This window comes from Danio rerio, chromosome 24 (assembly GCF_052040795.2).
Source record: "Danio rerio strain M-AB ecotype USA chromosome 24, GRCz13ab, whole genome shotgun sequence".
In the NCBI taxonomy this organism is placed as follows: Eukaryota; Metazoa; Chordata; class Actinopteri; order Cypriniformes; family Danionidae; genus Danio; species Danio rerio.
The window spans coordinates 38,452,501-38,473,016 of NC_141044.1; the positions used below are offsets into that span (position 1 = coordinate 38,452,501).

General features: G+C 37.2%; 1 protein-coding gene across 2 annotated transcripts in view; it reads right to left on the minus strand.

Moving 5' to 3' along the window:
- Nucleotides 1–20,516, minus strand: part of mcm4 (minichromosome maintenance complex component 4) — a 30,475-nt gene that overhangs the window by 6,083 nt on the left and 3,876 nt on the right. The window contains exons 5-14 of one of the 2 annotated variants that reach the window (XM_087308229.1): nt 18,106–18,207; nt 17,924–18,019; nt 15,943–17,803; nt 11,724–12,707; nt 10,021–10,241; nt 9,761–9,881; nt 3,979–4,238; nt 3,409–3,774; nt 1,868–1,995; nt 1,090–1,297 (exon numbers count right to left, since the gene is read on the minus strand). In XM_087308229.1, coding sequence (XP_087164355.1) covers nt 1,090–1,297; nt 1,868–1,995; nt 3,409–3,774; nt 3,979–4,238; nt 9,761–9,881; nt 10,021–10,241; nt 11,724–11,841 — 1,422 coding nt within the window. In that variant the 5' untranslated portion in view covers nt 11,842–12,707; nt 15,943–17,803; nt 17,924–18,019; nt 18,106–18,207. 2 annotated transcript variants of the gene reach the window in all.

Below are 20,516 nucleotides of genomic sequence, written 5' to 3' on the forward strand. Positions count from 1 at the left end.
GTTTAATAAATAATATTTCTGCCATAAAACAAACAAAAGATTATAATAAATAATTAAATTCAAGGCTGAAAGCTGCAAATCAGTCATCAGTGACTAAATAAAAAAGTAATAATAATATACACCTCTAGAAAGAATAGACAAAACAAAGTAAGTAAAGTCTCACTTCTATCACTCTTTAAAAGTTTTGGTTTCAGTTTGTGTCAATTTAAAGGTTCAGTCTGAGCTGATCTTCATTTTTCTGTGTTTGTGGAAAAGCAGGCGAGTCAGCCGACCCAATTTATGAGCAGGCAGAGCAGGATTCTTGCGATGACCACCGGCGTAATACCGCTGTTTATGAGCCGCAGCTTCAGTGTAAACTTAGTAAAGGCGAGCTTCTTTGGCGATGATATGTACAGTATTAGCGCTGAACACGCAGTGAATGCAACGCATCGAGATTCGGGCGCCTTCTCCGAAAAGCACATGGTCGATTGATCTCAGCTGGCGGATCAATATTCACCACATGTCATGATCACTTTCATCTGCGCCTCAACTTTAGGTGGGGTTTGCAAACCTGTGTGCTTTAAGTTTTCACTCTTCAGCCGTTTGCATTTCCCGTGGTCATAAAAGCTCCTTCCCTGTCATCTGACTGCGGAATATCTTGAGTGATTGACAGCTAATATGAACCAATATAGCGGCAGGGAAGAGCGATTCAGCACGTTTTTACAAAAAATCAAAACAGGTCGCACTACAACCATTATCTGCAGTCGCACTAATGCTCCCATATATATTATGAGGTCGCATAGATTAATTTTCGGGCGCATATGCGACCAAAACAGTCGCAATTTCGAGCCCTGACTTAGCATATTTCTGAAATATCTGCAAAAATATTATGGATATTATAGTATTAATAGTCCAAAACTTACATACAGCCCCTTTAATTATAAAAGAGACAACGACCAATTTGATTGCAAAAGAAATCTGACATATGAAATGGCCAATTAAAAAATAAATCAAGATCAGCTAATCACAGTGAAATATCAGTATCGTCCTTAAATTAAAAGTAACAAAGCTGGCAACATATAATGCTGTGCTGTTATAGTGTTTCTATACCTCAATAAGGGCCTGACTGGCTTCTTCACTCAGTCTGGGATGTACAGTTGTGCGAGCGAAGGCGATGTAGTCTTTCAGTACAGCCATGTCCAGATGCTCCTCTTCAATCTGCTCTTCACTCTGATAATACAGAGAGACAAGGTGGTGCGCCAGACGCCTGTCATACGCCTCGTCCTGAGGGTCCAGCATTAGGAAGATCAAATCAAACCTGAAAAAAAACAGATGCAGAGAGACAATTATTAGACAAAAGAAGAAAAAAAAACATTAAAATAAAAAGCAGCATATGTTGAACTAATATTATGAATAATTAATAATCTTTGAGATCACAAAGGTTTAAAAAAAATTAAGTTATTTTATGTAAATTTGCCTTTTGTTAATAAATGTTTTCAAAGTTAGTTTATAATTTAATTTGACAACCAATTTAAATTAAACACTTCTATACTGACAAACTAATATTTAATTATATCATCCAAATGTTTTTTTTCTTTACTTTTAAACATTAAAATTATTACATAATTATTGGCATTTCACATAAACACTGCACTTAGGAAGTTGGTTCCCAAACAATATTAAGCAGCACAACACTTTGCATTACAAAAAATGTAACACATCCTAAAAGAAAACATCTATTTTAAACTGTAATTATTAAACATTACATTTTTACTTTATTTTTAATCTAATTAATGTTAACTAATATTTTTCAAAACACATTGTTTTAAATATTCAGCAGATGATTAATATACATTATCCGCTATACATACAGTTGTTTAATTTGTACCTGGACAGCAGTGTGTGAGGCAGCTGAATGTTCTCTATCGTTGTCTTTTTGGGGTTCCACTGAGACTCCACAGGATTGGCTGCTGCGAGGATGGAGGTCCGAGCATTAAGCTGACAAATAATCCCAGCCTACAAAACACACACACAATCCTGCATTAATCATCAGTTCAAACAAATGCATTGCAATTCCAAACCCAATCCTTCATGCACCTTTAGATACATGTTGGTATTCATATATTCAATATATTGTGATAATGAACATGCACAATATTGATATCACAGGTACCTCAAAACACCATGATTAATTGTTTTTGAGTGCCTTTTAAGAAAATGTTTTATTAGTTTGTTGTATTAGTATTGGTTAGGTTATTTTCAAAAAGTAAGACTTACAGAATCTGAGACTATTTATAGGCCTTTTGTTCATGAATTCCGACTCATTAAACTCCATGTAATAATAACTACAAAAACATTTATTAATCTTAGGTGATGTTAATTTCGTAGTTAATGCTTAATTTATTGAAATGCATTCATTTTCTTTATTTCTTTTTTTCAATTTCTCATTGCATCCTGGCCAAATCTGCCCACTGGCCTCTGTCTATCATGGCCTTCTAACCATCCTCATATCATAATGGGTTCATGGTCTCCTCTCCACCAATCAGCTGGTGTGTGGTCTGGCGCAATATGGCTGCCATCACGTCATCCAGATGGATGCTCCACACTGGTGGTGGATGAGGAGACCCCGCCCCCCAATGAGTAAAGCGCTTTGAGTGTCCAGAAAAGCGCTATATAAATGTATAGAATTATTATTATTATTATTATTAAAATTTAAATCTAACGTCGAAATAGTTTCATTAAATGTAGTAAACAGACTTATTCGGTTGTATTTTTTAAAATGAACGTTGACATAACTATAATAGGGGACGCAGTGGCGCAGTAGGTAGTGCTGTCACCTCACAACAAGTAGGTCGCTGGTTCGAGCCTCGTCTGGGACAGTTGGCGTTTCTGTGTGGAGTTTGCATGTTCTCCCTGCGTTCGTGCGGGTTTCCTCCGGGTGCTACGGTTTCCCCCACAGTCCAAAGACATGCGCTATAGGTGAATTGAGTAGGCTAAATTGTCTGTAGTGTATAATGTGTGTAAATGAGTGTGTATGGATGTGTCCCAGAGATGGGTTGCAGCTGGAAGGCCATCCGCTGCATAAAACATGTGCTGGATAAGTTGGCGGTTCATTCCGCTGTGGCGACCACTGATTAATAAAGTGACTAAGCCAAAAAGAAAATGAACGAATGAATAACTATATTGCATTTTCTCATTGTTGATTTTAACGGTTTATGAAAGAGAATTTATTGTAAAGTGTTACCTATTTTACTTTGTCATCCTTTTGCAATTTAATGTGTTTAAAACATTTATTTTCTCTCAACATGTATATACAATAAAGCATTTTTGTAACTATACTTGTTAAATTACTGCAGCTTGGGTCAATACTGTGATGAAACGTATATAGTTAAAAAACTAAGGTAATCAGATACGTATAAGCCTATGCACCTTAGCAATAGAGAGCGTCTGCTGCTCCATGACCTCGTGCAGCACAGATCTGGTGTTATCGCTCATCTTGTCGAACTCGTCGATGCAGCAGATGCCGTTATCGCTGAGCACGAGCGCTCCGGTCTGCAGGACCAGCTGTCGGGTTTCAGGATCCTTCATCACGTAGGCTGTGAGACCAACGGCGCTGGATCCTTTCCCGGACGTGTACTGACCGCGAGGAACCAGGTTGTACACGTACTGCAGCAGCTGGGATTTACTGGTGCCCGGATCACCACACAGCAGGATGTTGACTTCAGCACGGAAGTTTCCTCGGCCCGTCTGAGTGAAGTCCTTACGCGTCCCGCCAAATAACTGCAACAGGATGCCCTGGAAAACATCAACACCATCAACTCATGTCCTGACAGCATATTCCTTGATGAAAAGATCCTGTGAAGTGCTTTAAAATGTGCATTTTTATTCGATGACTGACGTAATCTCAATCAACACATGAAGACAGGGTGGGACAAGTTTGCAAGTTTGCAATTTCACTCAAAACAACTTCATCAATTTAGAGTTTCCCATCATACTGACCTTCTTGATGTCCTCGTGTTCGTAGATGCTCGGAGCCAGAGCAGAGGACAGGCGCTCGTAGACATCAGGTTTAGCGGCTAGCTCTTTCAGCAGAGCTACTCGTTCTTTAGTGAAGAGTTTCTGCTCTCCGTCCTCGTCCAGTCCATGCAGACGCTTCTCATCAGTCTTGCGGAAGTGAATGGCGTCAATGTGGGTCTTGTAAACGGACTTCACCTGACTCTGCCGTGGGTTCAGACGCATCGGGGCAGCTCTGTAGATGCCTGAGCACGATAACAGAAGAGTTGCTCAGTCATTTTGCCAATCGAAAGACAAAAACATGAGTGTAAAAATATACAAAAAAATGTACAAAAAAAAAAAAAAAAAAACAGCCTATGCCGGTTCTTATAAAGGATTCAGTCAGTGTTTTCATTTTGTAACCTAAGGCCCTGTTTACACTGCCAGTTAAATGTGACCCAATTCCGATTTTTTGCTCATATGTGACGCAGATCGGATCTGTTCTATGACTGAGTAAACACAAAAAAAAAAAAAAAAGGCATGCATTCGGATGTTCAGAGATTGGTTTCAGGCCTCCTTCACATGGGGAAATAAATCAGATATAGATCGGATATGTGACAATGCGACTGTCATGTAAACAGGCAGATCGGATTTATTGAGGCATTCCGTTCTGTACATCATTAAACTTGCGACAATGTGGTGTTTCTACGCTGTTTAATGACAGAAAGAAGAGCGTGTGTGGAGATGCCGACACGGTAAACAACATCAGAGGAAACACAGAGGAGGAAAGTGGTCAGTCGACACCATTTGCTCCCACCAGACCCGAGATCTCTCTCGTACCCACAAATTCCTCTGAATGGTGGAGGACACAATAGATAAACCATTAGCGCAAGCTGCGATGACGGCCCTTTCCTTCCTCCGCCTCAAAATCATTTTAAAGTTGGGTGAACTTCGTGTTGTAACTTTTGCTTTTTGTCGCTATTATTAATACACGCACTGCGGGCTACACATAGAACAACTTTATTCTCTCCAACACCAGTGCGCACACAGGCAAAGGCTACATATTTAACTACACACACACATCAGTGCCATACCATTATTACTACGTGGGGGTAAATCTGGACTAAACCATTCACTGCTTATACTACACTTCGCAGAGCTAAAAACAAGACAATTTCTTCCATCATGGCTAATGTGGCACAGATGCTAGAACCCGCCTTTATGCATGCGCAACATCGTAAATTGTATGGCAAGTGTAAACACATGAATTGGATATGGGTCACAATTAAAACAACGTGTAAACAGACAGGCAAACAAATCAGATATAGGCAATTGGAATTAGGCATCAAGACCTGACAGTGTAAACGGGGCCTAAATGAATCATTTACGTGAAAATTTTTTTAGGGCAGGCCTATCAATTTTATTCATTTAATTTATTCTGTTTTTCTATGCTGTCGGAAATACTGCAGGTGTGTGAAGATGCTCTTGTAAGAATTGAAATATTACAAATATTTTTGATGTCTTTGACAATTCAAAACATGAGCTGGAAACAGGGCCAATTGACACCACAACCCAGCAGGTGGGAATGCGGGAAAAACCAGTTCCTGCTGCATTTGCATCTGAGTCTGCTGAAACTCTGCTTCATCCCCCCAACTCACACATATGGTCATTTCAATGTTTGAATGTTCTAGATTAACCAAACTGACTTTAACTATCATGTTTGATATCATTTGAAATGTCTCAGTGCGATTGGTACAATGGTCTCATTCTCGCAGAAATAGACATAATCAAAACAATAAATATATAACTTCAGGCATCTTTTGAACCACTGTGAAGGGTGTGACTTTTCCACAGGCAGCACTAAATGTGAATGCCTTTTGTTATGCACACACCCCCTTCCTTGAGGGAATTCTTGGATTATTTAAGGTAAGGTTTGAGAAAGGCTCAGGGCGATTCTGCCTAACCAGATCAGCCCAAAACATGGAGCCTGCTCCATGTTATGTAAAATTTGAAGTCAGGTATGCATCTTTCATCTTGGATTTATCGTTGATAATTTGATGTTTTGTATTGATCATTTATGAATTGACTGATTGAATTGGCATAATACTTTTACCTGACTAATAAATTGTAATGTTTGATCATATTTTGCTCACTCTGTAATTATTAGTTATAGTAGATTGCGCTGTATCCTTGTTTCCGCACGTCTTGCGTCAGGTCAGTAGACGGACTAAAATCCAGTTGAGATGGAGCATTGGGCACACTAATTGTGTTTTAGGGATCCGACTGACTCTTGATATTGATTCAAGTGTACTTAGGTGGAAAGGGCGTTAACTTCCCGTCTAGGTCAACAAGTTGTTGCACAACTAACCTAGATTGGGTACCCGACCTTTATTTGAAGGTAATATTATTCTAAATTAAGTTCATATGGGAAACCATGGGCTTGGTGAAAACCAAAGTTACTATAGAGTCCAGTAGTCGGGTACATTTATATTAATGCCCTAACCTCTAATTAGAAATGATTGTCTTAACCCTTAAAGACCGAGACAGCCGCCCGCGGCTAAAAATAAGTATTGCTCTTAAATGTTTAATAACTTTTGATCCGCTGATCCGATTCATACAATTCAAAGATTGGCATAAAGAAGAGAATCTCAGCTTTCCAGTGCTGTATCACATAATATTCGCGGACTTTCAGAGGCTCCGGAATCAGTGCGGTTACGTCATCAAAATTTGACAACGCTGATTTGACAAAGAAACGCTCGTCACTGTGTCTCCGGACAAACCAGACATGATACATTGATGCATTGTCCCTCCTCCATGCCCAGATTGGTTCAAACTCGCTATATCACAACCAATAAGCATAGGTTTCGCTTTTGTTTGCTGACCAACAAGCTTTTTGAACAACACGGATGAGAGATAGGCATACATTTATGCGCGGCTAAATAAAACGCAAAAAAAATGTTTTGCATGAAATAATTTTCATACTAAGTACTTTTGCATGCACAGCAGCACAGAAACATGACAAAACAGTGACACAGCAAAGACGAACTGCTGCTCTTGCTGTTTTCAAAAGACGCAAATGAAGGTGCAGCTGTTTGTCTGCATTGCAGACAACAATCTCCAAATCCATATCCACAGACAACCATATCCATGCTGGCACATAAAACCTAAGGATGTTCCATATTGAATCTAATTTAGTTATGTAACTGTTTATGGTATAGTAAATATTTATATCTATTTTTTACTGAGGTTTTGCACCATGTATATTTGGACTTTGACACATTATTTATTATTTTCTTATTTTTTTTTATTTGTTCATTGTAAGTGGTGTTGTTTATAGTAACTGAAAATATATTGTTTGGAAAAAGTCAAATTTGCTTCACTGTTCTATTATTTTGTAACATATTTTTTCTGTTTAGTTCATTCCCAGAACTTTTGGGCAAATACATTGTCAGTAAATAAATGCATTTTTTTTCCCCCATAGAAAAACGCCTTGGAATAACATTAAAATAAATTGCTATAACTTGCTCAGGGAATTGTGGATGTAGACAAAATTTATTTTGGAAGTATAAAACATCATAGCATGTATTTCTAAAGAAAGAAAAACAAACTTCATAAGGTTTTGTTTGAAATAACTAGAAAATGCCACTTTTTTTAAAAATCGTTTCTGGAAAATTCTGGAATATTTTCTGTCTGTTCATATGTTTTTGGACCAAAAAATATTTTAGACTGGACCTTTAAATGATACAGATTGAAACTTCAGGTTCTCCTGTTTAAAATGATATATGACACTTGAGGCTGACTGCTAAAATAAAAATAAAAACTGCTTTTAAAAAAATAATAATATAGGCCTATTAGGTGCCCACAAAATACCTCTAGGTCTTTAAGGGTTAACTCAAAGATGTACATCTAAGCGGGACTAACTAAAGTATTTTAGAACGAGCGCCCTGGTAGCGGCCTTCTAAAGTATTAGTCAATTTACCTCTGTTTAATATTCAAGACTGACCAGAGTGTGACCGTGAGGGACGCCTTCGGCCGAGGCGATTTCTCTGAGCGACATGAGCACCCGAATGAACGGATGTAATAGTTACTAGTGAAGACAATTTCAAACATTTATCTAAATTACATATTGATATAATCTTCTTAATGTTTTATGATTGGAGTCAGATAAAACAAGGATAAATATATTAATATTCTAAACCACCTCATACTAAAATTGGAGTCAGATATGAGTTAAATATAAGGTAAATCAACATTGTGCACTGGAAAGACCGAACAGGCATTGAACCTTCATCCACCAGTGGACACCGGCATTGGGCCAACTGGGTGGACCTTACACTCTGTTGTTATGTTCGCATGTTAAAATAAATCAGTATTTAAAATGCAATATTTAATGTGTCAGACACAACAGACACGCAATTTTTTTTTACTTAATTCTAATTTAATATATGACCAGTTAACAGTTAATATTTGATTAACGAGCGGCGGTTGTTGGTTAGCAAAATTAACCGAAATGAGCATCCCTACTTCACAGGGGGCGTAAATCCCGGAGGGGACGGTGGGGACATGTCCCCTCCCATCAGAGGCTTGTCCCTTGTCACCTTAAATAAAGAGATTCTCTTCAATGTAGTTAATACAGACTCGTTCATAAATTAGTTGTGGCAAAAATGCTGATTGAGGATGTAATTCTCCATAAATCTGCTGTATTAACGATTAAAATTACTTATCTAGTTAACGTTAGCTTGTTGCTAACGCTAAAGCCGTTTCCCATGCATTGTTTAATTTATGACGACTTGGCATAATGTTAACTTAACATTAACGACCACAATTAGCATATTGTTTTGCTGTGTATTTGCTAAATGAGCGCTGTGCTGCACTGTGCACACTAACCCCACTGTATTATTGTATAATCAGTTTCTATTCTGTTTTAAGTAACTCAATTAATTTAAAATTAAAATGTTAACCTTTTTTTAGTTATTTGTTTTTGTGATTATTTTTATGATAGTTTTGCATTCTTTATGTACAGCACTTCGAATTACCATTTAAATGTGCTACAACATAAATAAACTTGCATTGCAGTGTCATGTATTGGATAAAATGACAGAAAAAAATTGACATAAGACAATTTTTCAGTGCAGCTAAACGCCAAATACAAAAACTTCATGTATTAAGGCAATTTGGCTTTAAGAATGAGTGCTTATGAAAATACTAATGTCACAATATTAATCACAGGCAAAGGAGAAAGAAATGACTGAGGAACAGGCAGAGCAGGGTCAGTCAGATGTACAGTGTCAGGTAAGGGTGTTGTGCTTTATTGAAGGGATAATGACAATTCTTTTGGGGTGAACAATTTATGTTTTCGTAGTTGTGGCTTTTTAGCAGATGAACCTCACAGGCTCACTGATTTACAATATGATCGGTCAGTTTAACAATTGTAATGTAAACAGGTTAGTTATTATGAGTATGGAAAATGTCTTTTCCTGCATTTATTCTGCTTCAGGAGTCAGACAGTTGACTGTAAACAACACAACAAATAATGCAATAAAGAAGAAAAATTTGCTTTGTCATTGAACCTGAGAAAAACTTTAAAAATAATCATAATGCCGTAGTCTCCACGCTATATTAATAATGATGAAACCATTTTTAACTGCGGGGAGACATCTTTATTAGTACAATTCGGCTGTATTATTTGTGTCCCCTTCAAAAAAATGCTGGAAAGAAATTTTAGATTTATTGCCCCCCCTACTGTTAAATCAGATTTACACCCATGCTACTTCAAATAAAATCATACCGGTGATGTTGACTCGGTCTCCGGGCTGCACTTTGTCCACCAGGTCATTGTGAGCGTAGACGACTGTGGTGTGAGGAGTTTGACCCGCAGGCATGTCCTCCGGAGACTCCTGCAGCTTTATCTGTTACACACAAATATAACTTGACAATACATCTGTTTTTACAATTGCATAAATACCAAAATTATACAAATAAAACAAAATTCAAGACCGTAAAATGATACAAAAAATAAATGCAGCTGAATAGAAGTGAGATGCCCACCATTTGTTTGTCGGAGAAGACGGAGCGGTTGTGCACCAGTGCCATGCTGTGTGTGGTGTTGCAGTTTCGGCAGACGGCGGGTTCAGCGATGCGTCCGCGATCCACCTCCACACGCGTGTTAAACGCACAAACCTGACAGCGGAAAAAAGCCTCCTGCATCTCCGGGATCAGCTGAGATGTACGGATCACCATCCCGCTGATAGTGATGAGCTGGTCAATGTCTGACAGGAGACAGAAGAGTCACATATGTATACTTTATCAATAAACTGTAAGATCTGCGTTCGGTTTGTTAAAATATACATTTAAATAATACAATTCCAAAAATTTCCAAATTCTCACTAATTTAGTGCCGTGACCCGGATAGAGGCTGAAATCCCCAAATTCTCACCAATTGACCCTTCGCTATGCCACAACCAAAACCGCCACCCACCAATCGTGGCTATATGCAGGGGCTCTGTCAAGCTTTCGAGCGAGGGAAACAAGCCAAAGCATTGTGCATATAGATTGTGTAAATCTGACACCCGGTCTCCTGAAAGTTTGGACAGGGTGGTGGAATTATTTCCCTTTTCAAAACCAAAAACTCAAGAGGAGAAATGCCAGAGTGGATCAAGCTCTGTGAGGGGTGCTAAAGGAGCAGATTTAAGTTGGCTTTGTTTTGATATCCTGACACATTCAGTGATAGACTGACGGCAATAACTCACACACCTCTTACCCTAAACAGATCTAAATTGTGTTTCCAACAAAAATACAAAGCCGGTTATGTTTCACAGCTGTCTTTTTTTTCCCCCTGCTTGACATTATGAGCACTGCTCTGTTTAAGCCTTCACCATAGTAGTCATATAAAAAGCGAATAGGTGATGGGTTATTGTTCCCAAATTACGAATCTGAATTATGTAAAGCTCTGTCCATGCGTGTTTCCTCGTCGGTTAGTAACGCTTTATGTCATTGCACAACAATTAGCCTATCAGGCTTTTTGGCTAAAAAGAGAGAAATCCCCGTTTAATGAGTTCTTATTAGATTATTTTTAAACTTCACCTCTCCTGCTTTGCATGAACTAAGCTGTTGAATGGTTAGCGTATGAGGCGGCTAGGTTAAGCTAGCTTCAATTTTAATTGAATTATTCTCTAATCGGTTGCCTTTTATGTCGCGAATATACCCCTGTAATGCATACTGCAGTCCATTTGTGTCTTTCTTTCTTGGATATCTCACTTGTTCGCCAAAAATGACTAATTATATCCCTGGGAATGTCTCACACTGGTGCACACGCATTGTAATAGACGTGCCAGGCACGAAAGCTTGACAGGCGTAGCAACAGTAACTAAGAAAGGCAGAGCTTAGCGAAGGGTCAATTTGGTGCCGTGACCAGGATAGAGACTGAAATCAAGAAATTCTCACCAATTTGGTGATGTGACCCAGAGATGGACTAAAATCACCAAATTCTTAGCAATTTGGTGCCGTGACCCTGATAGAGACTGAAATCACCAAAATCTCACCAATTTGGTGCTGTGATTCAGATAGAGACAAAAATCACTAAATTCTTAACAATTTGGTGTAGTGACCCAGGTATAGAGACTAAAAATCACCAAATTCTCAACTATTTTATGCCGAAACCTGATTAGAGACTGAAATCACTATAATGTCACCAATTTGGCACCATGACCCGAATAGAGACTTAAATCACTAATTTCCAGCAGGTTCCTTACCTTCAGGATTGAGGTTGCGCATGTTTCTGGTTTTGATAGCGCTGTAGGGTCGCACTTGAATCTGATGCTCCAACACAGAGTCTGGAAAACGATCGAAGAAGAGCTCATTGACAGACATGTCGAAAGTGGGGATGACTTCCTGTGAATGGAAAAAGTTAGAAACTTTAGACAAAGTCACATTTTAATAAATCAGAGTTTAGGTTTTTGTAAGCAAACACAGCACTGTAACACTTATTTGACTAAAAGCACAAATCGCTAATAATGAGAATTATCAAAACAATCTTTAATGTGAATTATTATTATAAACCTAAAGGAAACCTATTATGCCCTATTTTTCAAGATGTAAAATAAGTCTCTGATGTCCCTAGAATGTGTGTGTGAAGTTTCAGCTCAAAATACACACAAATAATGTTTTAGAACTCTTTAAAGCTGCCCGTGTAGGCTTTGATCCAAATTGTGTCATTTTTGTGAGTGTCGCTTTAAATTTAAATGAGACTGTACTCTTTTCAAAAGAGGGTGGAGTTTAAAAACACCTATGTCACCATAGCAGCAGATAACTCTAATGTCAGACGGCTGCTTCTCACTCAGGGCTGTTTATGCTAATGAGGGAGAGATGGTCACTAATGGGCAGGGCTTCCCCCCTCTGATGACATGTACAAAGGATGAATGTCAATCAAAGTGTTTCTGTAGACTGTTTGATTATAAAAATTAAAACCCATTAAACTCATAAAACACATTTTTACCATTAGAAGCTGGTTATATTCACACAGTTACCACACAACTGTTTCTGTTTTTGCATAAAAGGTCTCCTTTAAAAGATCTTTTCTTATCATTTAAAGTCTGTGAAATCCAAATGTGTTCATTTTGCTAGTGCTATTGAGTGTTATTCTTTATGTGAACAATCAATCCGTGCAAGTAATCTTCAAAGTCTGGCCTAGAGCTGCAAAATTAATCGTAAAAAGATCGTGATCTCGAATCGACCCCCTAGACCAGTGGTTCCCAAGGGGGCCCTAAGGGGGGCGCCAGAGTTCACAAGGGGGGCGCGGGAGAGGATAAGTGTTGAGGTAGAAAAAGGCATAAAATGCTCCACTATGATATAGGGCTGTACAATTAATCGAAAATCCGAATTAGATTTCAAACGACTATAAAAAAGCATTAATCGAGATAAACGATTATTGCATCATATACTGCCACCTTTCTAGTTGTACACGTGTTGCTCTTAAAAGCGCGAACGAGCGCGTGCTTATGTGTGTGTGCAGCACACACACTCAGTCAGAAGCATGCGGCCGGTCAGCATTCGCTCATTCGCACTCTGAGACGAGCAGAGGAGCGCACACATCTAAAGTCATTAACGTGAGCACTTTAATGGTCAAATAGGTGTCAAAACGCGGTGTTTAGTGATTATTTATATTAACCCTCATTTGTGTAATAAACAAACGAGTTGAGAATCAAAAGACACGTGAAAGAGAAACCAAAGAGACAGCGAGAAATATTCCTGCTGCCGCCTGTTTCTATGATTATTAATCAAATAACAAGAAAATCCCTCACTAGTCTTGACTGAAGGACTGCTGTAGCTAAAGTGTTTTTCTTACAGTGAATATGCTTAAAGCACAGTTTGTTTAATATTTTTATTATATTGTATTTATTTCTCTTTCCTTTGCAGGGTGGAAAATAACTGCATGTATACACTTGAAGTCAGAATTATTAGCCTTCCTAAATATTAGCAACCCTTTTCCTCCCAATTTCTGTTTCATGAAGTTTTTTTTTTTTTTCTGAACATAATAGTTTTAATATCTCATTTCTAATAACGGATTTCTTTTATGTTTGCTATGATGACAGTACATAATATTTTACTAGATTTTTTTTTAAATACAAGCATTCAGATTAAAGTGCAGCTCAAAGGCTTAATTAGGGTAATAAGGCAAGTCATTGTATAACAGTAGTTTCTTCTGCAGACAATCAAAAATATTTATTGCTTAAGGGGGCTAATAATATTGACCTTAAATTAAATATTTAAACCTGCTTTTATTCTAGCTAAAATAAAACAAATAAGCCTAGAAGAAAAAATATTATAGGAAATACTGATAAAATTCCTTGCTCTGTTAAACATAATTTGGGAAATATTTATATAAAAAAAAAATTCTCAGGAGCGCAAATAATTTTGACTTTAACTGATAATCGTTTTGAATAATCGTGATTACAATTATGACCAAAATAATCGTGATTATGATTTTTCCCAAGATCGAGCAGCCCTACTATTATATATGTATTTTTAAGTACCATATATATACAGTTGAAGACAAAATTATTAGCCCCCTATAAAATATTTCATTATTTTTCAAATAACTCCCAAGTGCTTTTTAATGGATTAAACACATAATTTTTAAACATAACAGTTTATTCAGGAAGCTTTGAGTGTTTGTAATACAAACAGAAACACAATTATAATCAAAAATAAAAAAAGCTTGGAGGTCAAAATTATTAGCCCTCTGATGTTAATAGTCAATAGTGTAACCCTTTTGCTTGATAACAGCCATCAGTCGTTTATTGTAGCTCTCAACAAGTTTCAAGCATGTCTCCTGAGGAGTGTTAGCCCATTCTTCCTTAGCAAATCTCTCAAGCTCTTCCAGATTTGTTGGTCTTCTGGCATGAACTCTAGACTTCAGTGTCCCCCACAGATTTTCTATTGGATTCAAGTCTGGGCTTTGTGCAGGCCAGTCAAGGACTTTCACTTTGTTCTGTTGAAGGTAGTTCTTTACCAGAAGTGAGGTATGCTTTGGGTCATTATCATGCTGGAATACAAAACGTCGACCCAAACCAAGTTTTGTTGCAGACTGTTTGAGGTTATTTTTCAAAATAGTCTTCCTTTTTCATGTTTCCTTCAACCCTGATAAGATTCCCAGTTCCACATGCACTGAAACATCCCCATAGCATTATACTCCCACCGCCATGTTTCACTGTGGAAACGGTGTTCTTTGGATTAAATGCCTCTCCCTTCTTCCTCCAAACATAGGCAACATCTCTATGGCCAAAGAGCTCTAGTTTTGTCTCATCTGACCAAAGGATACGTTTCCAGTATTCATTATTTTTCTCTAGATTGCCCCTGGCAAACTTCAGTCTAGCTTGGAGGTGTCTCTTTTTTAAAAGAGGAGTATTTCTTGGTCGACAACCTTTCAGTTCACTCCTGTGCAGGGCTCTAGTGACCGTCTTTGCTGAGACATTAATTCCAGACTTGGCTAAGTCATTCACTAGTGTCTTGGCAGTTGTTCTTGGGTCTTTAGAAACCTCTCTTACTAATTTTCTTTCCAAAGTTTTGGAAATCTTTCGCTTTCTACCTCTGCCAGTCATGTTCTCCACAGTGTGGATCTCATTAAACTTCTTGATAATACTTCTCACGGCACTTCTTGACACTTGAAAACGCTTTGATAAACATGTATATCCTTCTCCTTCTTTGTGAGCCTCAACAATTCTTTTTCTCAAGTCTAAACTTATTTCTTTTGTCTTTGTCATGATGACAGAATGCATTATTGTACTATTTGTTTTTCAAGACACCAGTTTTAAGCTTTAAGTGCAATTTAAAGGCTTAATTAGGTTAATTACCTTAACTAGGCAAGTTAGTGTAATTAGGCAAGTCATTGGACAACAGTAGTTTTTTCCTGGAGCCAATCAAACAAATAATTACTTAAGAGGGCTAATAATATTGACCTTAGCAGTTTTTACTTAAAAAAATAAATAATTATTTCACCCAAAATAAAAGAAAAAAAACCTTTTCCAGAAGAAAAATACAAAAGGAAATGCCGTGAAAACAATTTTCTTGCTCTGTTCAACAGCACTTGTGAAATATTTGTAAAAGAATACAAATTTCATAGGAGGGCTAATAATTTTGACTTCAACTGTGTATATATATATATATATATATATATATATATATATATATATATATATATATATATATATATATATATATATATATATATATATATATATCAAAACACATGCTTAAAATTCCAACATAATAGTAAAAATAATTAAAATAAATAACTTTAAATAATTATTTAAATTTTGCTCACTCACGCAATGTGCTTGTCAACGTGTCGTAAAGTCAAAATCAAAACAAAATCGGCAGAGAGACGTAAATGCAGTGATTCTTCAGAGGCGAAGAAAAAGATTAAACAGTATGACAAAGCCTACCTAAATTCTTAAAAAGGTTGGGAACCACTGCCCTAGACCAGTGGTCACCAAACTTATTCCTGGAGGGCCGGTGCCCTACAGATTTTAGCTCCAACTCTAATCAAACACACCTGAACAAGCTAATCAAGGTCTTACTAGGTATACTTATAACATCCAGGCAGGTGTGTTGAGGCAAGTTGGAGCTAAACCCTGCAGGGACACCGGCCCTCCAGGACCGAGATTGGTGACCCCTGCCCTAGACGATCTTCATCCAGCATTTCTATGATTCTGCCAATCATATTTTCAAGTACAGGGGAGAAGCAATGGCGGCTGCACGAGTCTTTTCATTCTTTCACATTCATTGCTCAGCAACATGGACACCTCCAAATGATGTTGAATGAGTCACATACTGTATTTATAAGGTATAATTCATCTAAAAATTTAATTTTTGTCTTCATATAATGCTGTATTCAAGGCCGGGAAATCAAATGTGACGTGAGCTGTAGTGCGGGCGTGCGCCCTACTTGCGCGTCTCCTTTAGTGAACAGAACCTGCTGTGAGTAACGGTAATAAAATTGTAAATAATATTCCGTTTGTGGCACAGAGTGATCGCTTGGGTGCCGCGTGTGAAGTATGAACAGCACTTAGCATTGAAAATGAAACCGAAAGTGTGCACTTTATTTAAATGTTCATATAGCATTTTAGAGTGATGACTGTGACAAGCATTTGATATGTTTTTCTTTTATAGCGAACACACAGTTGTGCATGAAAATAAATGTTTAAAGAGTCAGTATAACTACTCTAGCCTATATAATGTTGATTTTACCAGTGAATTAAACGGTCGAATAATGTTGTCAATGATTGCATGCATAGGCCTATATCTCAAACATAATTCAACATCAGAATTATTATAAGTAGAATAGAATTATTTATAGAAACCAGTAGACCTACACATAATACTAATATTGTTGTTTTACCATATGTTTGGGAAAAAACAATAATAATTGCCGACTCATAATAACCTTTATTTTACATCTACAGAATCGTGAGAGAATCAATCTTTATTTTAAACCAAAAATAAATAAATAAATAAAAAAAATTAAAAAATAAAAATCGCGATTCTCATTTTAGCCAAAATCGTGCAGCTCTAGTCTGGCCATTTGCTTTTCTAGTGGCGTCTGTTTGATGCTTTATGTACTTAACCACGCCCCTCTTACCATTAGTGAGGGAATGATGCGCAAAGAGAAAGCCCCGCCTCCTGCTCAATACTGCATTTCAGTTGGAAGTACATCAACATACTGATATGAAAATCTTTCAAGTAAAGCTAAATTGTGAATTGTCACATCACGCTTCAGAACTAATTCTGATGTGATGATATGGTGCTCAAGAAACATTTCAGATTAAATAAACAAATATTAATGCTGTGAGTATTTGATGTAATGAAAGTTCAAAAGAACTTGTACATTTTTGAACATTATAAATGCCTTTACTGTCACTTGTGACCAATTTAGAGGACTTCCAGTATGCAGTTTGGAGAGTGAGATGTGTACGGGAGTCACTCCGTAAATTTGATCTAAATCAAACAGTTAAAAAGGACATTTTGGGCTTTTAATGATTTAAAGTGACGTCCACAATGGTAAAGATCTTTCAAATCCAGCTAGAACCAGCTAGTTTTCCTCATCAGTATGCCTAAACCCAAGCATGTTTCTCCTGATCCTGCTAAAAACTGACGACGACACTAAAATGGCCGCGCTCTCCTCAGGGTTAACGCCAGCTCTTTACTACACTGTTGCTTCTTTTGTTGTAGATCTCACCTGTGGATAACAGATGAGCTGGCGGTACAGATCAGCATCAAATGTCTGAATATGAGTGCAGTTCACATTCAACACCGGCTCTCCAACAACACTGATCTGAAACACACACACACACAATATTTATATTATAGAAGAGACATATTAGCCATTAAGGATTTTGCATGACGCACTATAATGCGAGGAAGTCTTTAGTGTGACGAGGGCTGCTCTTCTTACCTCATCCAGTTTCTGCATATAAAGCGGTTCATTGAGATCCAGACCAGCGTTCTCCTCTTCTCTCGAGTCGGGGTCTGTGAACTGCTGAAGGAAACGCTGTAGAGGAAACACACAGACTCTCAATATAAGGTCAGTTTGACATGGAAAAACAGCTTGAGTTCAGTCATAGACCTTCAGCACACCTGAAACTTCTCCTTGCAGGTTCCCACATTGACGTCAGTCCCCCAGATCACAAGCCTCTGTCCTGCACCCTGATCTCCGGCCGCTGCTGCGTCTCCAGATGCCTGAACATGAACACAGATATACATTAGCTTAAGACTAAAGATAGTTTTTATAAGCATATGTTATTAGAGTATTTATTAGCATAGTTTTATTTAAAATCATGTACTTTAGTTTTTATTAATATTTAGATTTATATTTTTAGTATTCAGCTTCATTTTTTGTATTTTTGTGATGTGTTTTATATATGTTACACACTTACACATACGCATTATTAGTTTAATCTATGTTTCAGTCTTTATTTTATTAAGCAAATTAGTTTCATTTATCTATTTACTAATGTTAATTTCTGGATATTGTGTATATGCATTTCTTCCACATTACAATTTAGCTCAAAGTTGTTGCTTGTTTTGTTTGCTTTATGGCTTTAGCTGAGCTAAAACATGCTGATTAAAATTGTGAGATTATGGGGTTTTCAGAAAAAACACAATTACATTTTCTAAACAAAGAAAATCATTGTAACTAAATTCCCTGTGTACTGTTGGGATGTTTTCATCCACTGCGGGGTGATTCGGCGTATTAATTTGGCCACAACTTTCTCAGAGCTTCAGCAAATTGAATGATTTTTGCTGACAAATCTGATTTTGGACACATATTTTAGGAAATTGCTTTCAAAAACTCCACAATACACTTTGAGCAAATTGACTACCCTTTCGTTATGTTGGGGGCTGTTTTTGCCCCATTGACTTCCATTATAATGACATTTTTTGAAGCTATATGGAGTATAGTGTGTGTGTGTGTGTGTGTGTGTGCGAGAGACCTCTTGGTGTGTCTGAGAAAATCAAAATAAGCAGCTCAGATCTCAGAACACAGTAGGTGTATTTATGCACACAAACTATAATCTGCTGTTTTACTCCACAAAACAAACTCCAAATAAAAGCCAGAAACTTTTTTTGCACAAGTCCAGCTAAAGCAGGGGTAAGGAACCTATGGCTCGGGAGCCTCATGTGGCTCTTTGACCAAAAATATGTGGCTCTCCAGCTGTCTCCCTTGAATAATATTTCAAAATTTTAAATAGTACAACTGTTACTAGAAATCAGTTTCCTATTGAAAATACAATAACAATTCCCTTTATATTGTATTATCTACAGCAAAATGAATACAAATTCGGTTTACAATAAAAGGAAGTTTCAACCCTTGTGCATAAGTGATGTTGTGGTTAAACTTGAATCACAACATCAATAAAGGGCAAGTTATATTTCTTACATTTCTATGGTAATTTACATTTCTATGGTAACCTCGCGCAAATTCTAACATTCATGAGTGGCGATGGCAAAAAGCAGTAAATTGTCTTACCTTTACACTAGAGAAGCTATGATTCTCAATATAATATTGAACAGTTCAGTACAGAATTAATGGTTTAATACGCGCTTCTGAATTGAAGTTTTCTCGGTTTTACGTTTAAATAATTTATGTGCGCTTTTTTCCCCCGAATTGAGTGTTTGTGTGTGCCTGTAAGTCTATGAGCTGAGATGAGGAAACTCCTCCCGGCGAGTAAATATCCAATCACTATTCTCTAAAGTTAGGGGGAGCTTGACCATCATTCCACACTCTAACATGGCGAACGGCGGTGAAGTGAGGCAACAGTACGAGGAAATGCCGGCGAAGAGAGGAAACAGTATGAGTAAATCTTCAGTGTAAGGACATTTCGGGTTTGCTCAAAAGTATAATGCAAATGAAAGAAAAAATGGTATTGTATTGTATTTGCAGCCGTTTTCGGTGATTGGAGATGCAGACTTGTGTCATCTTATAAAAGCACTCGATCCGAGTTACAGACTACCATCTCGCACTTTTTTCTGCACTGAAATAATTAAGATGGTTTATTTATGTTTACTTAAGTACAAATATGTTTATTTGAAATGGCCAATTCATCTTTATTAACTCCACATGTATGTTTAATTTGAAAATGTAGGAATACGCTACCAGCAGCTGTGAGATTTCATTTTTTTATACAATACACTAGGAACTACTGTACATTTCTTGGCTTTTAAGTAATACAAAAGGAGTATTGCAATAAATCCTTTTTATTTCTCGATAACCTCTTACTGCTCCTATTGCCTATAGAATAACAAAAAAACATGTGTCAAGCCATGAGAACCGAACCAAAAACCACGTTAAAAAATATGTCGTGAACCGTAGGCTAACTGTATTGTTGCATCCCTACTTCATTCATTGTGATGTGTCATATTTGTTTATTTTTGAGTTGTGCATGGACATAAAGGTTTTGTTTATAAATAAATAAAGGTTTTGTTACACACACGCCCTATACGGCTCCTTTAAAAAATGCATTTGATAAAAAAAAAAATTCTGAAAT